Source organism: Camelus bactrianus, chromosome 34, assembly GCF_048773025.1.
Source record: "Camelus bactrianus isolate YW-2024 breed Bactrian camel chromosome 34, ASM4877302v1, whole genome shotgun sequence".
NCBI lineage: Eukaryota > Metazoa > Chordata > Mammalia > Artiodactyla > Camelidae > Camelus > Camelus bactrianus.
In genome coordinates, this window is record NC_133572.1 from 367965 (window position 1) to 385938 (window position 17974).

Sequence of the window (17974 nt, forward strand, 5' to 3'; positions counted from 1 at the left end):
GTCCTGACGCCCAGGCTGCACCCCAGACCAAAGAAAACCTCCTGGGGGTCGGCCCCAGCAGCCTAGACTGGCAACCGTAGGCTTAGGGCATTGCAAAGCCAAACACAGGGCCACTAGAGTCTGCTGAATAATCACAACAGCAGTTCTGGGAGATCACAGGGAGTAAACGGGTGGACAGACAGCAGAAACAACAGGACAGCAAGACGCCGGAGTGCCCAGCGGTCTGATGATGGGACGGGGAAGCAGAGGCAGGCGTCAGGGGCGGGGCCGGCCCACTCCCAGTCCTTCCCGGGCCTGGAACAGAGCGACCTTCACAGCCAACAGCAGAGCGTGGGGCGAACTTCCCAGCTTATCAGTGACACCGTCATCGGGTCAGACCAGCCAACCTGAGGCCTGCAGCCCCCAGACTCGTTTGCATCAGAACCACCAGGTATATATAGGCCGCCGAGACCCCATCTCTCTTTGATTCAGATTCAGAATCTGCATTTCTAACGACCCTCAGGGGACGCCCAGAACCATCACTGGGTCGCGGGACCACAAGGACCCCCGACTCCCGGGGAGTGCAGAGGCGGGCTCACGCAGGGCCCCTCCAAGCCAGTTCCATCCCTGCACTCCAGTGCCGTCTCTAGGTAATGGCCTTTCACGTCACACGGGTTTCTGGAGGTGGAATTTTCTGCGTTCTCGTCACTTTAGTTCAGTCCGTGAGGAGCAGGGTGAAAGGGGAGGGAGGGATTCAAGCTAGAATAAGGACTCAGAGAAAACTAGGCAGAGACCGAAGGGAACCAGCCGTCAACCCCCTCCGCCCGGAGTCCACCACCAGGAGGGAAGACAGCTGTCAGCCCAGCACTGCATCCGTTCGGCTCGGTTCTGCTCCCTTTATTGCGCAGTCTGCTGACGAAGCTGTATTTTTCCTTCTGTACCGCTGGTAACTGCTGAGTGCCAGGCACACAGGGTATTTAATAAACACTGAGAACGGGATGGTGATCCGGGCTTCATCTTAGTTCTGGGGGCTGGGACGGATCCTTGCTTTCCTGCCAACTCAACTCCTTCCCAAAGCAAAAGACTTGAGTATAACCCAAGGGACCGATTCCAGAGCTTTTAAAATTAACATCCAGCTCTAACTGGCTGGACTGATTATTTCGTCCTTGCCACTAGCTGTCCAGAACGAGGTTCAATTCCAAGATTCCAGCAGCAGGCAATGCTGTTCTAGAAGCAAGAAGGCCTCCCCAAGGCACCTGAACTTACACCCGTACCCCGGATGCAGGGGTTTCGGTTGCCACACGCAGCCAGGTCCAGGGCTCCCCAGCTGCCCTCTCAGCTAGCACCATGTAGTCCACCCGCACTGAAGACTCCTGCCGGAACCGCCGAAGGAAACCAGGAGTGAGCCTTGGAAGAGGGGGCACCAAAACAGATGCACAGGCTCCCCCTTTCAAAGCGCAAGGGAAGACCATGCGGCTGGGGGGAGACCGCCCGGGGGCCGGGGCAGAGTGGACACCTGGATGTCTGCCGCAGGCCATTCTCCTCTCCAGACTTTGGGGTGAAGTCGCCTCCAGGAGCCTGGCACTGGGTAACTGCTCAATGCGGTGAAAAGCACCTCATTTCAGTGAGTGCGGTGAGTATGCTGACTATGACACGAGGACCCCAAGCCCCAAGGGGACCTCCCAACCACAGGGACTGTCTGGAGACACACGATGTTCACAAGACGGCCTCTGGTTTGTTTCCAAGCGTGAGGACGGAAGGCTCCTGCGGAACTTCCAAGAGTAATCTTCATCGACAACTTGTGACCGGCTCCCTTCCTTTCCCCTAAACCTTGCCCTGCAGCTTCTGCACGCTCCAAGTTGAAGCAAGCAGCCCGGGGGTAGGATAATGTTGGTGTCAGGGCGGAAACCACGGTGGGGGGCTTAACAGCGGCTCTGAAAACAGGGCTGGGTCAGCACCAGCCGCTGACCGGGGCTTGGGACACGGGCCTCTGGGAGGAGCTTGTTTTGGTCCTGTTGAGATACTGAGGGAGGCACCCTAAGGGCACTCAGCTAGGTTCCTGCTGGGGACAGAGCGACCATGGGACAGAGCTGCACGGCAGCGTGTGGTGAGGCATTCTCGCCACAGCAGGAGGGTGCCGCTGGGAATTCCAGTCTGGAGTCAAGTTGTTCACGTTTTCCAGGCTGTGATGCTTGAAGGTATAAAGCTGCGTGGAGAACAGATTTGGAGCTGGGACGCTCGTGGTAGACGTTTTACTGGGAGACATTACTGACAAGGCCAGTTATTTGAAGATAAAACCACCCAGGAGTCTTGGTCTCAGAAGAAAGCCGACTGATGGTACAGCTCCTTTCTGTTGACGCCCCTCCCCCAACGACAGATGCCCTCCCAGGAACCCAGAGTGAAGACTAAACTGGGCAGGAAGGAGAGCACTGGAAGGCTGGAAGCCCCCTCTCCTGGCCTCTCGTGGTCACAGGGGCTCCACCATTTTCCCACCAACTGCAGTTCGCCTGCGGCCCGGGTCCAGCGTCTGGAGGGAGACCACAACCAGCGTAACCCGGGGGTCCAAGACGGTGCCGGCGCCAAGGGCTGGACACTCGAGGAGGGTGAGACAGGCCTGGCTGGGCCGTTCCCTACAGCCCCCATCCCCCAAACCAAGGTGACGGTACCGGGGCCCAGCTCACCCCTGGGTCCTGATGGGAGTCCGCCCCGAGGATGAAGTGACACAGACACACACAACCACGCGTGTCAGAGCTGTGCTGTTATAAGAATGTGCTTTATACAAAATAACCAGTTCATATGGAAATAAATCTACAGACCTCCAGGGATCGAAAAGCTTCTTAAAAAGTTCTTTAAAAAAATTATCCAACACACAGTATCGAACTAACTCCTGAGGTAAGTGTGGCTCTCAGTGAAACAGGGAAACAGCAGACCAGACAAAACATACACGCTATAAAAATAAATAGCACCCCCCTCCCAGTGCAGGCCAGGGAAGCTCACGGGCCCCTGCAGCAGGGGGCCCAGCGCCCAGCGACGCACTCCTGGACCCACCCGCCCTCTTCAGCGAGGACACAGACAATTAGCTGGCTTGAGGCAATTCTCCTTCAGTCCCCAGGGAGACGGGGGAGACGCCCGCTCACCATCTGCGGGCCCAGGCCTGGGAAGCCCCGCGGGGAGGAGCAGCCGGGGGACAGGCGGGGCCAGCCCCACTCGGGGCACAGCAGGGAGGGCCCAGGCCCCAGGGACAGAGTGGTCCCAGCATCCCGGCCCCTGAGCAGGCCGGACTCTCTGGACCAGGCTGGAGGTGGACCAGGCTCTGTCCTCTTCTCGGGGCTGCTGGGTTATGTTTTCTGAGGAATTTCCAATCAGGACTTGAGCGCATTGTGTAAATGTAGATCAGAGCTACCACTTAAAAAAAGTAAGAAAAATGCTGGGCCAGGGTGAGGCTGGGTGTCCTGGACCCAGAGGAACTGACAGGAGCGACGAGGCGGCAGGCCCACAGCCCAGGCCTGGGGGCCGGATGGCTGAGGTCTGAAGGCTTTCAATAAACGCGAGTGGAAGTCTGCCTTCTGAGAGGGTGGACCGGGGCTCCTGGGAAATGAGGTCCTGCCGACAACAGGCACACCCCCCCCACAAGGGGAGACGGACGCAGCGGCGTTAATTTCACTCTTCAAAGGAGGGACGGGAAAAGTTAAACGAAGGGGAACCTGCATATTCTGTCCTGATTTATTCTCCAAATGTATCTATCTCGATGAACTTCCGCCAACAGCTACTTTTCAAATGGACAGGCTCTGAGGGGGAAAAAGCCCTGGACAAAAATCTTCCCAAAGGCTCTGCTTGTCTCTGGATTTTTACTTCTGGGTCTTGGGGAAACGGTTTCTAACTCAACACTCTACAAAGGTGAGCCGTGAACGTAACCCTCCTGGACACCTGACAAGGGCAGTGGTCCCAACAGGAGGGTCCTTCCAGCTGAGGGGGCTTCCCAGCCCTCCCCACACATGACTTTCTCGTCACAGCAAATCACAGCAGCGTCACTCCCTGGGGGAAGGCGGCTTGGGCGTCTGCGCGGGACACGGGAGAAGAGGGGCCCTGCCGGGGGACAGCGGCCACAGCCTGCCCTTCACAGACCAGCAGGGGCCCGGCCCTGCGGCCACAGGACGAGGCCTTGGTGCCCAGACCCCACGTGGACGCAGCCGGGCTCAGTGATGGGAGGCACTGTGCTCACCTCTGCGCACACGTGGGAGGGAGGAGGCCAAGGGCTCACCAACTCCTACACCGTTCACAGCTTCTCTCTGGCAACGGGGGGGGGGGGGGGGGGGGGCTGGGGGCGAGGCCACCTCAGGGTGTGCGCACCGCGGCCAGACACCACCAGGGTGGAAGGAAAGGGCGAAACCACTGTGGTCCCCTCCCACCCCTGCCCCAGGCCTCTGGGCTCCACACAGCGAGGAGCCCGCAGCCCCGCGCCCAAACCAGTTGCAAGCGAGGCGAGCACTCGGGCCCAGAGCAGGGCTCGGGCCCGCTAGCCAGACGCACGGGCAGCAGAATGCGCACGCCTGCAGCTCAAGGACTGGCCTGGCACCCCAGCCTCCTGAACCACGTCGCGGTGGTGACACAGCTCTAATGAGACTAGGGGCAGCTGAGCGCACGGCCCCAAGCACGCTCCACTCAACTGCACACCTAACTCGAGGACAAGCCACGCTCGTGTGTGTGTGGGGCGTCCCAGCCTTCAGCCCGGCCTCAGCCTCACCTCACAGCCCGGGGCCTGGGCTCTGCCCGGACACAGTGCACGCACCTGGCTTGTTTCTTTTCCTACTGAAAGCACAGTCCACTCCCACTCCACCCAGGACGCTGGGCCTGGACGGTGCGGTGCTACTGGCCCCTCCCACGGCTGAACACACAAGAAGCAAGCACAGATCAAGGTTTATGGAGGCTTTTCTGCTACCCACGGCATGCTTTAGAACATGCTCATCTTTACAAAACCTGTAATTTCAGGGCACCTTCCTCGGTTCCTTTTTTTCCTTTGTGGGATATTCGGAAGTTTTAAACATACGAGGCCTAACTTTGGTGGTATCATAGCTAAAATCAAAGAATGCTAAGCAGGGAGAATCCAGTGTATTTCGTGTCTAAAACTGTAATAAAGTAATACTGTGAGACTGTCTCCTATCACAGACAGACAAGTGACTTCCAAGACCTGTTCCTGACAGCTATTTAAATCACTATGACTTATTTTACTATGATTCACATAAAATGAATAAGAACTATATATACCGAAATATTCCTAAATCTACAGAATAATTTTTCCTATTAAAAACTGTGCAGTTTCTTTATTGATACTAAACATATACAAACCTGAGTAGTCACTTCCACAAAATGTGATTCGTGCCAGAAAGCGGTGACGCCTTCCAGACCACAGGCCGGGCAGGGCTGTGACGGGGACGCATCATTGCACCTTCCAACAAGCAAGCACTCCAGTGATCCCAGTCCCTGATGCTGGTTTGCAACTACCTGCAGGGCAGCCGGCCAGCCAGGAGGAGCTCTGCTCTCAGACCAGGCCCTGGGCAGGCGAGAGGGCCGCCGTCTCTGGGCTGAGCTCCTGGGAGGTGTGGGCCCTGCAGCCACCCACTCAGCTGACACAGCGGCCTTCCCTGCCTCCGCTCCAGCTCCCCAGAGTGAGAGTGACAGGACTGTAAACAGGAGGGTCCTGCAGCGCTGTGTGCTCGCAGGTCAGACTGCATGTCCCCCCCACCCCGCCCCACCTGCTTTATGTACAATACATTCACCACCAACAGAAATCATCTTAAAGGCAACATGAAAACTCTGTAAACTGGACCCAGCTCCACACACGTCACCACTACGAGCGTCCCTTCCCCAGTGTATACCTGAGAGTGGCTGCCCAGGCAGCCCCCAAGCACCGCCCCCAAGTTTAATGGTTTTCCCTGAACCAGAGTCTCAGGGCCTGGAAACGCCACCCTGGGTCCAGCTCATCTGTTCTCCACGATGGGCCCAGGTCCTCAAGAGCTGGTGCATCAGTGAGGAGGGCACGTCCAGGCGCTGGGAGAGGAGCGGAGGTGGGGGGCCGCGACCCGGATCTCCATGCTGGTCGTGTGCAGTTTCCTTTCTTGGGGGTTACTTCCTCCTTGGACTAGCTCTGAGGCAAGCAAAATAGAGGCAATTAAAAAAAATTAACATGTGTTAACTGTTAAGAATGAAACCAAGGAGCTGTCTGTACCCCCTCCGTCTGGGAGAACCAGTTCATCAGTCACACGAGCCTGGGCTCTTGTGTTCTGGCCCCTGGACCAGCCCCCCAGCTCCCCCAGGGAGCGAAGAAGATGCCAAGGGCAGGCAGGGGGTGAGAGAAGACACAGCACAAGGGACTCAAACCCAAAATCCAAAGAAATACCGGCAGCCAGCTTGGGAGAAGGAGGGTGCGGCCAGCCCCACACAGCTGGTACCACAAGGAAGGGAGGAGGGGACAGGTGGGGATTGAGGATGCCCCTCCCCAGGGCGCCGCCCGCCCGGGCCCCAAGACTAAAGCACCACCCAGTGGAAGCTCCTGCACCAACAGCCACGAACTCAAGCACGCGGAGGATGCAGAGAAGCCCTCAGCATGGATCACCCTGACCTGATCAAGAGGGAGTGCGGGCGGCTTGTGTGGGGGCAGCTCCTCCTGCGATGCCGCGGCTGCCGGCGTCTTTGGGAAGGAGGGCCGTGGCTGCGCCGGGTGCACCTGCATCCTAGAGGGACAAGTGCTGATTAGGAAGGAGAAGTCCTGGATCACGACAACCTCCCGCAGACGCTGCCTTAATCACCCCGCACCGGGAACCACCAGGACTGGGGCAGACACATATGCTCCAGGTGTGGCGCAGCAGCATCCAACCCAGGTTAGCCTGACTCTACAGGAAGTGAAAAGAACCCAGGGCCTGGGGCACTCTCACCGGAGAACTGGCTCGAGTCTTTGAGAAGCCAAAGGAAAACCAAGAGTGTAAATTAAGAGACTACTCAGATGCCACAACCACGTGTGATCCGTGACCCTGGATGGGGACCCAGGAGGCAGCAGCTGTGAGGACATGTCAGGAAGACTCCCAACAGGGGCAGCCGAGGTTGCTGCCCTGGCCATGCTCCAGGGGAGCGGAACACCTGACCCCTGGGACCCAGCTTGTCTGCAACCCACTCTCTACTGGCTTCAAATACAAGGCCAAGACACGAAACGGAGCATGTTCAGAGACGTACACACACACGCAGCCAGCGCTAAACGTGGAGGGCCTGGGGGAAGGTTGAGGCTCAGGGAGGGGCGCCAAGGCTCTCAAGCCCATGATTAGGCTTCAGAACGTTAGCGTAAAACAACTCCATCTGACCAACTTTTGTATGTCACTGATTTGAAAACATCTGCTCTTTTTTCGGGAGACAGCACTGAGGCCCCTTACCCAGATGGTCTGTACATTTCCTGGAAAGGCGCCCTCATTCCACTTCCCGAGCTGATCTGCTCCATCATCACAGCCTGAAAATGACCCAGGCCCTCTTCCGGGCAGCGGTAGACAGGGCACTCCGGGGAGAGGCCGTTGGGCTGGGCAGCTGCCGGGTGGTGAGGCGGGGGAGCCGCCACGGGGGAGGAGTAGGCGCCAGGCTGGAAATGGCCGGCCGGCCGCGGGGGAAGGTAAGGAGGTGCCGTCTGGAGCATCACGCCCTGCGGTGGGAAAGCGGACGAACCGAACCCCACGCCCGAGCTCAGTGCTGGAGCGGGCGTTCCGTAAAGATACTCGCTGGCTGACAGTGAACCCTGTCGCTTGGCAGCCGCGTTGTGGTTGTCCAGGTCTAAGAACTCTTTGGGACTCTCGGGCCTCTCCACAGACTCATCCGGCTTCTCCTCCTCGGGGCCAGGGTTCTGCCCCTCAGCCGTGGCCGTCTTGGCAGCCACCGCGTGCACTCGGGTCGGGGGGGTTAAGGCAGAGCTCAGCGCCTCACAGCCCTGCAGACCGGCCGCGGCGCTCTTATCCGAGAAGAGGGCCCCGCTGGGGCTTCCTGGGGCGGGGAGGGGTCTCTGCCAGTCGTGGAGGCCCTGCGGGCAGGAGTAGTAGGTCCGCGGGTAGTGGCGGTAGGAGGGCTGTGGCGCAGGCTGGTAGGGGAACCTCAGTGCCTGGTGGGGGCGGTACCGGGGAAAGACTCCAGAATGAGGGTCGTGAGACTGGAACGCGCGAGGGGGGAAAGGCTGAGGGGGCGGGGCGGGGGGCTTGCCCCCCATCACAGTGCCCAAAGCCTGCAGGCCGGGGCTGATGTGGTATCGTGCGGCTGAGCTGGGGTACTCCAGGCCGGGCACGTACAGCGGGGAGCAGGCGGGGTCTGCACCGGGCGGCACAGCCTCCTTCAGTGCCCGGCCCCTGGGGCAGAGCGGCTCTTCTGAACCACCTCCACGAAGGCCCTTGCCCTCTGACCCGCACGGCGAGGCTTCCACCCTCACTCCGTTTTCGGGCAGCGACCCCCGGTCGGCCAGGGTGCAGCCTGGGGCAGCGGGGCTGGCGAAGCTGCCCCCCGACGGCCAGGCGTTCCTGCCCGTGCTCCCTTTACAGCTGCCTCCAGGCTCTCCCAGCTCGCCTCTGAGCTCGGGGGCCTCCGAGTCCCTTCCCCGGGGCGAGCTCCGCCGGGCACAGTCGGTCTGCAGGGGGGCTGTGGGGTGAGGTAGCTGTTTGAGGAACACCCCCTCCAAAGCACCGACGCTCGCTGGTTTCTCCTCCAGCCCAGGCAAGGGGTCTGCTGCAAGAAAAACCAGACAAAACCGCAATTCAGGAGCCGAAATGACAGCAGACGACAGACAGGTGGTCAGATGTTGTGCACGCAGGGTGACCCTGACACACTCCCTCACAGGACGAGGGGGACGCCTGCAGCCCCCATAAGGTCTGCCAAGGAGCGGCAACATCCTTCCTGGACCCGAGCCCATGGCCCCAAGGGGGTGCATGTGACACAGGGTGCTGGAAGCACAGGCCTGCCACACTGAGAAGGACCAGGGCACGGCGGACACGCGGGGAAGGCCAGTCCCCGGCTCTGCCAGTCAGGACACCAGCCCCAAGGGAGCAGGGACCTAGTTCTGATTTCCATCATGCCTAGTGCTTGCACAAAATGGGGACTCAGTCAGTGCTGAGTGAATGAAAATACTCACTTTGGATGCCTACAGCAAGAACTCAAAAGGCACCTCCCACATATTACAAGAACTCAGTGCACAAATTACTAGGCTCAAGGGCTTGATGACAAGCTCGGAATTCTGCACTGTGCTACTGCATTCACCCGTAAGTATGGTCTCAAGTAGGAGGGAGCTGTTGGCCAGGTAGGGTCAAAAACGACCCTGGTCAAAGCTTAAGGGGAAAATCAAGAATGCACAATGGGATACCAACTATTAACCACAACACGCAGCACTACAGTCATCGTGCAGACAAAACCCCACGCGTATACAGCACGGGGAGCGACACGCAGTACCTTGTAATAGCCTACAATGACAGAGCGTGACAGAGCACATATGTATAATACAACTGAACCACTATGCTCTATACCAAAAACTAACAATACTGTAAACTAACTATGCTTCAATTTAAAACAAAAAATCTATAGAATGAATAATACCCAAAAAAAAAGAACATTCACGACACTGAAGATCAACCAGAGTCCCAGGTGCTGATGGGCTAAAGCTGCTTAAAGGTCAAAGGCACAAGCTGTCCACTGAAAGTTAAGTGTGTGCTTTTCCTCCGTCAACGTGAGCGCGCCAAGGCTTCACCGTGGGGCTCTTCCTCTGAAGCTCTAAACCCCAGACTTGCCTGAAATCATTACTGGAAAGTCCAGAGGGGGCCTCTGCTCGGAAGCAGCGCTGAAATCTCACAGGGAGCCGTCACCGTGTCCTGCAGAAGGCCCAGCCACCCCCCTTCACTGATACAGGCAACACAGGCTGGACGTCTATCTCAGAAATAAGCCTCCACCACAGAGAGGCCCTGTCATCCTCCTCCCGCAGCCTGAGGTCCGCCCCCCTCGACGGCACCTCCAACACATTCCCGCGAGATGTGCCAGCGCTCACTGTCCTGACTCAGTGGGCACAGACACGCCCCCGTGGGGTGGACGAGATGCAAGAACTGGACCGCACGGAGAGCACTGTGCACACCTCTCACAGCGGGAACGCTCAGGACAGTAATTTTAGGTGCCGCTGGATGACACATGGCTGCGGCAAGGACGCCAGGGCCCGAGTGTCTGGTTCAAACCTCAGCTCCACCAGTTTGGAGCTAGATGAAGGCAAATAACCTACTGCCTTTGTGCCTTCGATTTTCCATCTGTAAAAATAAGGATAATAAAAATTGTTCCCGCAAAGGCTTGTTCTGAGAATTAAGCGAGTTACAGGTTAAAGTCTCACAGAGTGCCTGAGCACCACCCACGTGATCGTCGCCAGAAAGCCTTCTGCGCCATGACTGGCTCAGCCCCACGGAGTTGAGGACAGCGAGGCTGGAGGCCAGCCCACATGCCACCTGGCGTTGTGTGTGAACTGACAGCTTGGGGAGCCAGGGGTCGGATGGAGGGGGCTGGGGATTACCTCGGCCGTCCTCAGGCTCCTGTGTTCCACTGCTGTCCTGCATCCTCCCAGGGCCCCCCAGGGCAGGCCTGGGGGCCGAATGAGCAAGCTGTGTGAAAGGGCCAGGCAGAGGTGGGGGGCCAGGCTGGCGGGAGCGGTAAGGCACGCCTGGCGGGCACACACGGGAGGACAGCTGCTGCATGGCAAGCATCTCCGGGCTGTCCATCATGGAGTCCCCGCCCTGCACCCCCCGCATGGCCTGGGCGGGGGCTCCAAACAGAGACCCTGGCGCTGGGGATGGAGGTGGCTGCAACCGATGTCCGCCAGCTTTACAGGGTGGTCGCAGGAACCCCGGAGAAGGGACTCCATGAGGTAGGAAGCCCGAGTGGTCAGGCCACTGGTTTGGTGGGAGGGGCGGTCTCATCACGGGGGTGTCCATCATGTGCCCAAGAGTGCGAGGCGGGTGAGAGGGTCCTGGCCCCACGGGGGGCTTCTCATCTGGCCCCAGGGGTCCTGGGTTTGTAGCACCGTGGTTCCCGTTCCAGACAGCAGAGTGCACTCGATTGAGGTACTTGTACGACTGGTACATGTGGCTAGGAGGCATTTCCGAGCTCTCAGGAAAGTCTGGGGGCCGGGCCGGGGCCCCACCGTGCCTGGGAGGAATAAATCCTGGCTGGAAATGAGCGGCGGGATACACGTTTCCATCCTGACTGGGGCCGCTCATCTGCCTGAGCTGCAGGGGTCCAGGAGGTGGTCCCACGTCGGCGAGGTGCCCCAGCGCCCCACACATGGGCTTCTCATCTGGGATGCCTCGCCCGGGTCCTCGTTGGTGGTTAATTCCAGCTGGAGGCTGGGAATGAGGAGAGAGAAGACAGCAGAGCTCACCAGACCCACAGAACAAGGCAGATCCCGTGACGTGCTGACCCCAAGGCAAGAGGAAATGATGAGTTCTGGAACTCACCCCGGCAGCTGCGCCTCTCAGCAGCCTGCTTACCTGCACTGCTAAAGGCGGATGCTGCTGCCCAGGCCCTCCGGGACGCAGCTCTGGGGCTCCAGAGGAGACACGCGTGGCAGGAAGCTCCGACCCTCGCAGAGGACAAAAAGCCCCCTGCACTGCCGGCCTCTGGAGGGCGTTGAGGAAGGGCAAGGAGAAGAGAGAAAGCAGGTCCCTCACATCCAGAGGAAGAAGGCACCCACACCCAGCGGCCTGGAGCAGGTGCTCGCAGGGCAGTGCATCCCTCCACTGCCCCTCACCCCAGAGCCTCCTCACACAGTGCTTCCCCAGCCGCTCCCACCAGGAAACTTCATGTACTGTGTGCACCTATGTGCCTTTTACTTTCAAAAGGAGTGAGTTTTTTAATTCAAATTTTTGCCCACATTGAGAATGTGAGGTTCAAACGAGTGAGAGAAAGAAGGGTTTAAAATAAAGGAGAACCAGTGAGGGACAGATGGGGGAGAAGAGATCACTGACATGCAGGAAAACCATTTTGGAAGAGGGGCCAGCGGGGAAGGCTGTTCCGCCCCCAACCCTGACCTCCCAGGAGCTGCTGTTTACCGTCTGGTTCAGAGCGGGGGCCTGGCCAGGCCCCCCACTGCAGTGCAGGGGCCGGGACACGCCCCCCTCCCGAGGGGGCTGCGCAGAAGGGGCTCGGCGGCCGGGGGGCAGCGACTTGCCCCCATTCTCCACGGGCTGCTGTCTCCTGCTGGGCCCCTCTGGGTCCCGGGAGCGGGTGCAGGCGTGGCCGCCGCCCCGCCCCGCCCGGCCCCGCCTCTTCTCTCGCTTCTCATCCTCCCTGATCCAGAACTCCTCGTCTGTGTCCCCGTCGTCGCCAGGAAAATGCTTCGCCATCGCCCGGTGGAAGCACCGCTCCAGGTTATCCGACATCTTGGTGTACTCTACGGGGACGCAAGGACACAGCTTGCAGCCCCCAGAGACAGCCCACCTGCCAGCAAATGACAGGAAGCCCCTGGGGAAACATGTGGCGGAGCCAGACACCAGCCGGGGACACGGTTTCTGTGTAAGAGGCTCCAGGCCGTGTGGCCAGGACACTGGCTCCAGGACTCTCACCCCAAACCAGCACAAATTTACCTCTCTGCAAGGCTCACCTGCGGACACTAGGCACAATCACGGAATCTGCCCAGGAAAGAAACGAGGGCACCAGGGGCTAGTGTGTGACAGCACCCAGTCCTGCCCCTGGGGCAGCACAGGCTGTCATCAGACAGCTGCTCTGCGGTTCTGAACACGACAGAAGATGGAGACAGAACCACCAGAGCCAGGCCATCTCAAGGACACGAGAACCTGGGCCCTGGGAGCCGTCTCTTGTCATGGAGGCAGGAGAGGGTCTGGTCCGGCCGCCCCCAGGGCTTCAGTACACATGCTCTCTGTGGTCCCAAAGAAAAGTCTGAATCCCTGAAGCGTGTACTTCTACAAAAGAAGGCATTTTATTCTTGGTCCTAATGGTGCAAGGTCTGGAGCAAACCCCCTTCCACTCACCACTACTGTCCCCGTTGTATTTTCGGCAGTTCCTGAACATAGTTTTCATGTCATTTACAAATTCCTCCTTGGTACAGTATAAACCTCCATTCAGTTTCTTCTCCATGCTTGAAATATCCATGGGGACCTAAAACAGGACACATTTCTTAATCACACGCTGGAAAAAACATCTCGGAGTCCTCGTGAGACAGAGAAACCACACCGGTAAGAGCTGCTCAGGGGTAGAGTGTGTGCCTAGCACGCACAGGTCCCTGCCTCAATCTCCAGCACCTCCACCAAAAGTAATAAATGAACAGACGAACCTAACTACCTCCTTCTCCCAAAAAATTTAAAAATTTTTTCAGAAGTTTAAAAAAAAAAAAAGGCTGCTCAAATATATCCAGCAGCTCTGATCCCTGAGTGATACAAACACAGCAGCAACCACCAGAGACATGCGCTCCACAGCAGGCACGACTGAAGTACAGCCTCTACCTTAATAATCTGGTAATAGTTCGGGGCGTACGACTCATCCACAGGTTCCAAAAAGGGCCAGGAATCCTTGTGTGCCTTCACCACGTCTAGGACTAAGGGCCAAGAGGAAAGCTTAGTTCACACTCCCGGGAGCACAGCACCAGAAGCACAGCACCAGAGCGCAGGAACTGACCTTTGTACATGGCCGTGAACGCGTCGTCCAGCTCAAAGCTGTAATCAGAGAACAAGGGCTTAGCAGACCCGAGACCACCTCTCAGCTCAAGCACACATGGCTCACTGCACTGAGACCAGAACAGCCCCCGTAGATCTTCTAAGGCAAGTCTGCAGCACTGAGGACACTCCAGGAAGTGGTTACAAAGGGGAGGGTGCACATGCTTTAGCACGAAGGGGAAATCATTTTCCTCATCTACAGAATGATGCTTGACCATGATGATTCGAACTGATTAACGACTCTAGAAAGTTAGTTACTCACTAGCACATCCTTTCCCCAGGTTTTATTTCACTCAAATCAGTATTTTTAAATCTAACAGAATCTAAAGAAATATAAGACCTAAAAAGGGTGAAGAATACAATCCCGAAAGAGCAGAGGCAGAACGAGCACAGGGCAGCGCCCGCGGGGACTGCCGTGGGGCCTGGGCTAGGACACACACTCACAGGTCTTCAGCCTTCTTCTCCTCCCGCAGCGGGGACGGGGGGTCCAGGTGGGACAGCTCCGGCGGCAGCGCCTTCCCCTGGGCCAGCAGCCAGGCCCTCTCCTCCCTCAGCTTCCTCCTCTTGGCTCGGTCTGCGGTGGACACAGGCATAGTGCGTCAGGGGCTCTAGAGGTCAGATGCTTGCCGACACTCCGCGAGCGGAAGGAAACAGACCTCCAGAGTGATGTCATGACGTGCTCCTGCCTCCTCTGCATCCCTCTTTTTGATAATTAGGACGATTCTATAGTGGAATGCTTTAAGAAAATGATAAACAAGTGGGACCCATTTCCTCTCAGTCATATGAAGTTCAAGTTGGGGCAGGAGGTAAGCAGGTGGACTCTGGATGGGGAGAGGGAGGAGCAAGAGAGAAGAAAAGTGGAATCGGCGGAAAGGAAAACGGAAGACTGGGGATCACCCTTGTCTGAGGACGAGAGGCCTTTCCTATCTTTTCCTCAAGAACACAACATCCAGCAGGAGAGTATGGCTCAGCGTCGAGCGCGTGCTTTAGCATGCACAAGGTCTCGGGTTCAATCCTCGGCACCTCCTCCAAACATAAACAAACAAACCCAATTACCTCCCCCTCACAAAACAAACAAAAGGCCACATCCCCGGTTTAGGACCAGATCTCAATCCAGACACGTGCGAGGTTTTGCAGGCGCATCTGAACTCTCACCAGCTGCCTCTGCGGCCCACCCCTGCCCCGGCACGAGCCCGAGTGGTGGTCACAGACGGAGCCTGGCCTGGGGAGTGTGAGAAGATGCCCACAGCCCCTGTCCGGGGAGAGCAACTCCACAGGCCCAACCTGAGCCCTGCCCTTGGCCCAAGCTCGCAGGACGGCCCTAAACCAGCCCTCCACACTCCTCAGGCCCCGGGGACCCAGGAACTGAAGTCCCTCCCGCTACCACAGTCAGGCCACCCAGGGGTGCCCCCTGGCACTCTGGGGCCTCTGGAGAGGCTGGGGGCCTGAGATGCAGGTTTAGTTAGAAACCTGGCCCTCAGCCGCAGCCACAGCGATCAGCTAGGAAGCCTCCTCCAGAAGACAAGTGTGGTCTGCTGCCTCCTGCCATGCCTGGGGTGGGGGCTGGTTCTGGTCCCGTGGCACTCACAAGCACGCACTCCGCTGGCCACCAGGACCCCTGAGCAGCAGTCCCCCAAACCGGTGCCCTCCAGTCTGTCCTGACAACAGGCCGCCCGCAGGCCGAGGCACCACCACAAGAAGTGAGCCCCTCCCTGGGAGTCCAGGCTCACCTTGCACTCCTGCCCCGTCCTGGGGTCAGCCTGACTCCTTTCCCCAGGGGTCCAGGCTCACCTCGCGCTCCTGCCCCAGCCTGGGGTCAGCCTGCCTCCTTGCGAGCGTTAGGGGTCTTCCTGCTATGGGGCCATGCTGCCTTTTTAAAGATTATTTACGTTGGTATTTGTATAATGATAACCAATCCAGCTACCTGGATTTCTGCTTACAGATACATTTTCTACCCCAGGTTACTACGAGACACTAAATGTACTTACCGTGCTGCACATAGTAGGTCCTTGTTTATTTACAGTAGCATGTGTATCCACTAATTCCAAATTCCCAATTTATCGCTCCCCTTTTCCCCCAACCCGGTAACCATAAATTTTCTATGTCTGTGAGTCTTTTTCCGTTTCGCAAATAAGTTCATTTGTGTCATTTTTTTAGATTCCACATATAAGTGATATCAAAAATTTGTCTTTCTCTCTCTGACTTAGTTCACTTAGTGTGATAATCTCTAGGTCCATCCATGTTGCTGCAAATGGCATTATTCTTTTTTATGGCTGAGTAGTATTCCATTGTATAAACATACCACAGCTTCTTCATCCAGTCATCTGTCGATGGACACTTAGGTACTTCCATGTCTTGGCTATTGTAAACAGTGCTGCTATGAACATTGGGGTGCATGTGTCTTTTTCAATTGGAGTTCCCTCTGGCTACATATGCCCAGGAGTGGGATTGCTGGATCATAGGGTAAGTCTATTTTTAGTCTTCTGAGGAATCTCCATACTGTTTTCCACAACGGCTGCACCAAACTGCATTTCCACCAACAGTATAGGAGGGTTGGTTCCCTTTTCTCCACACCTTCTCCAGCATTTAGTTTGTGGACTTAATGATGGCCACTCTGACCTATGTGAGGTGAAACCTCACTGTAGTTTTAATTTGCGTTTCTCTGATACCACCGGCATCTTTTCGTGTGCCTGCTGGCCGTTCGTATGTCTTCACTGGAGAGATGTCTGTTCAGGTCTCCTGCCCATTTTTTCACTGGGATCCTTGTTTTTTTGAAATTGAGCTGTATGAGCTGTTTGGATACTCTGGAAATGAAGTCCTTCTCAGCTGCAATGTTTGCAAATATCTTCTCCCATTCTGTGGGTTGTCTTTTCATTTTGTTTATTGTTTCCTTCTGCTGTGCAGAAGCTTACAAGTTTAATTAGGTCCCATTTGTTTATTTTTGCTTTTATTTCTATTGCCTGGGTAGACTGACCCGAGAGAGACTGACCCAAGGGAGGGGCCGCGGAGTTGCCCTCTGTAGTGTCACCTGTCACCCGTCATGCGGGCTCACAAAGTGCACCGTTGTTGGCGCTGCTCTCGGCCCTGCCTCAGATGTGAGAATGTAGGCAGTCAGCCCTGGTGTCCCTCAGGCCCTGTGTTTACAGTCACCAGGGCAGGTGCACTGAAGCCAGGCACCAGGACCCACCAGAGCTGCGTGTAGTCATGCACCTGGATCCACCGTGGACTACAGGTGAGCCCAGACCCCAGGCCCGCCTCCACATGTGCACACAGTCATTAACGCTGACCTGCCCCCGCTGTGCACCAGTGTTCTGCTCAGACGTCCTGCAGGCACTGACCTGACCAAGGCACCAGCGTCCTCCGAATCCACCTGGGGCAGGACTCAAATTTCTGCCCTGCATCCCCAGCCATGTGGCCCCTAGGAATGGGCTCAGATTTCAGTCCTGCCTCCGCCTGAGGGCAACCCTGAGCAAGCGAGCCCTCCCAGAGCCACAAGCAAGGAGACAGCTCCCAGGCGTTAACAATGGGGCTTCCATGGCTGGGCCACAGGAGGAAGCTGCTATGGCCTGGTCAAGCCTCTCTGCACTAACAACAGGGCTTTTTAAGGGGGGACCCAGGCTCTGCTGCCCTCAGGTTCGGCTCGTACCATACTCCAGGCCCTTCAGGCTGTCTCGCAGCAGCCAGCCCTAGTCCTCTCCTTGGGGCCGTCCTCCGAAGCCCGAGCTCCAGCACCCAGTCTCGGCACACACCAGCAGGCTTGTGTCTCAGCCTGGGGACCACAGGGATCCTCTGAGCCGGCTTCCCTCCGTTTGGCTTGCCACAACATGCTCCAGCTCTCTCTTCTGAGCCTCTGAAGCTTCCCCTCTGCCCCAGCTCATCTCCCCACTGGTGAAGGGACTCCCAGAGCAAGAGAACCTTTCTTCTTTCCCTGCCTCCTCCCGGGGGTGCAGGGCCCCTCATTTTTTCCCCTCCCAGCCAACCTGGTTACATGGAGATTTTCTTGCAGCTTTACTTGTGTAAGACCTTCAGTTTAGTAGGTACTGTGGGACCTGCACCACGTGCAGGTGCCTTTCTGGTGTACTGGGGGGCGCCGCCACATCCTTCTACTCTGCCGTCCTGAAGCCCTTCCCTGGCTTAACTATTATTAGTTACAATAATTTCTTGGCTATTTTCTTGGAGTTTCGAACACATTCCCTAGATTGTCTGTGTGTGTGTGTGTGGGTTGAGGGAGGGGTACATTATTTCCCACTTGAGAAAAGAAACCCCTACAAAGCAATACGATT

General features: G+C 57.3%; 1 protein-coding gene across 1 annotated transcript in view; it reads right to left on the reverse strand.

Annotated features, from left to right (window-relative positions):
* Positions 1–2733: 2733 nt before the first annotated feature.
* Positions 2734–17974, reverse strand: part of CECR2 (CECR2 histone acetyl-lysine reader) — a 103460-nt gene continuing 88219 nt past the window's right edge. Inside the window, exons 9-18 of the mRNA XM_074357900.1 lie at positions 14136–14265; positions 13654–13691; positions 13482–13573; positions 13011–13137; positions 12072–12412; positions 11511–11639; positions 10538–11366; positions 7401–8724; positions 6599–6710; positions 2734–6124 (exon numbers count right to left, since the gene is read on the reverse strand). Of these exons, the coding sequence (XP_074214001.1) occupies positions 6119–6124; positions 6599–6710; positions 7401–8724; positions 10538–11366; positions 11511–11639; positions 12072–12412; positions 13011–13137; positions 13482–13573; positions 13654–13691; positions 14136–14265 (3128 nt within the window). The 3' untranslated portion in view covers positions 2734–6118. The remainder of the gene's footprint in view (positions 6125–6598; positions 6711–7400; positions 8725–10537; positions 11367–11510; positions 11640–12071; positions 12413–13010; positions 13138–13481; positions 13574–13653; positions 13692–14135; positions 14266–17974) is intronic.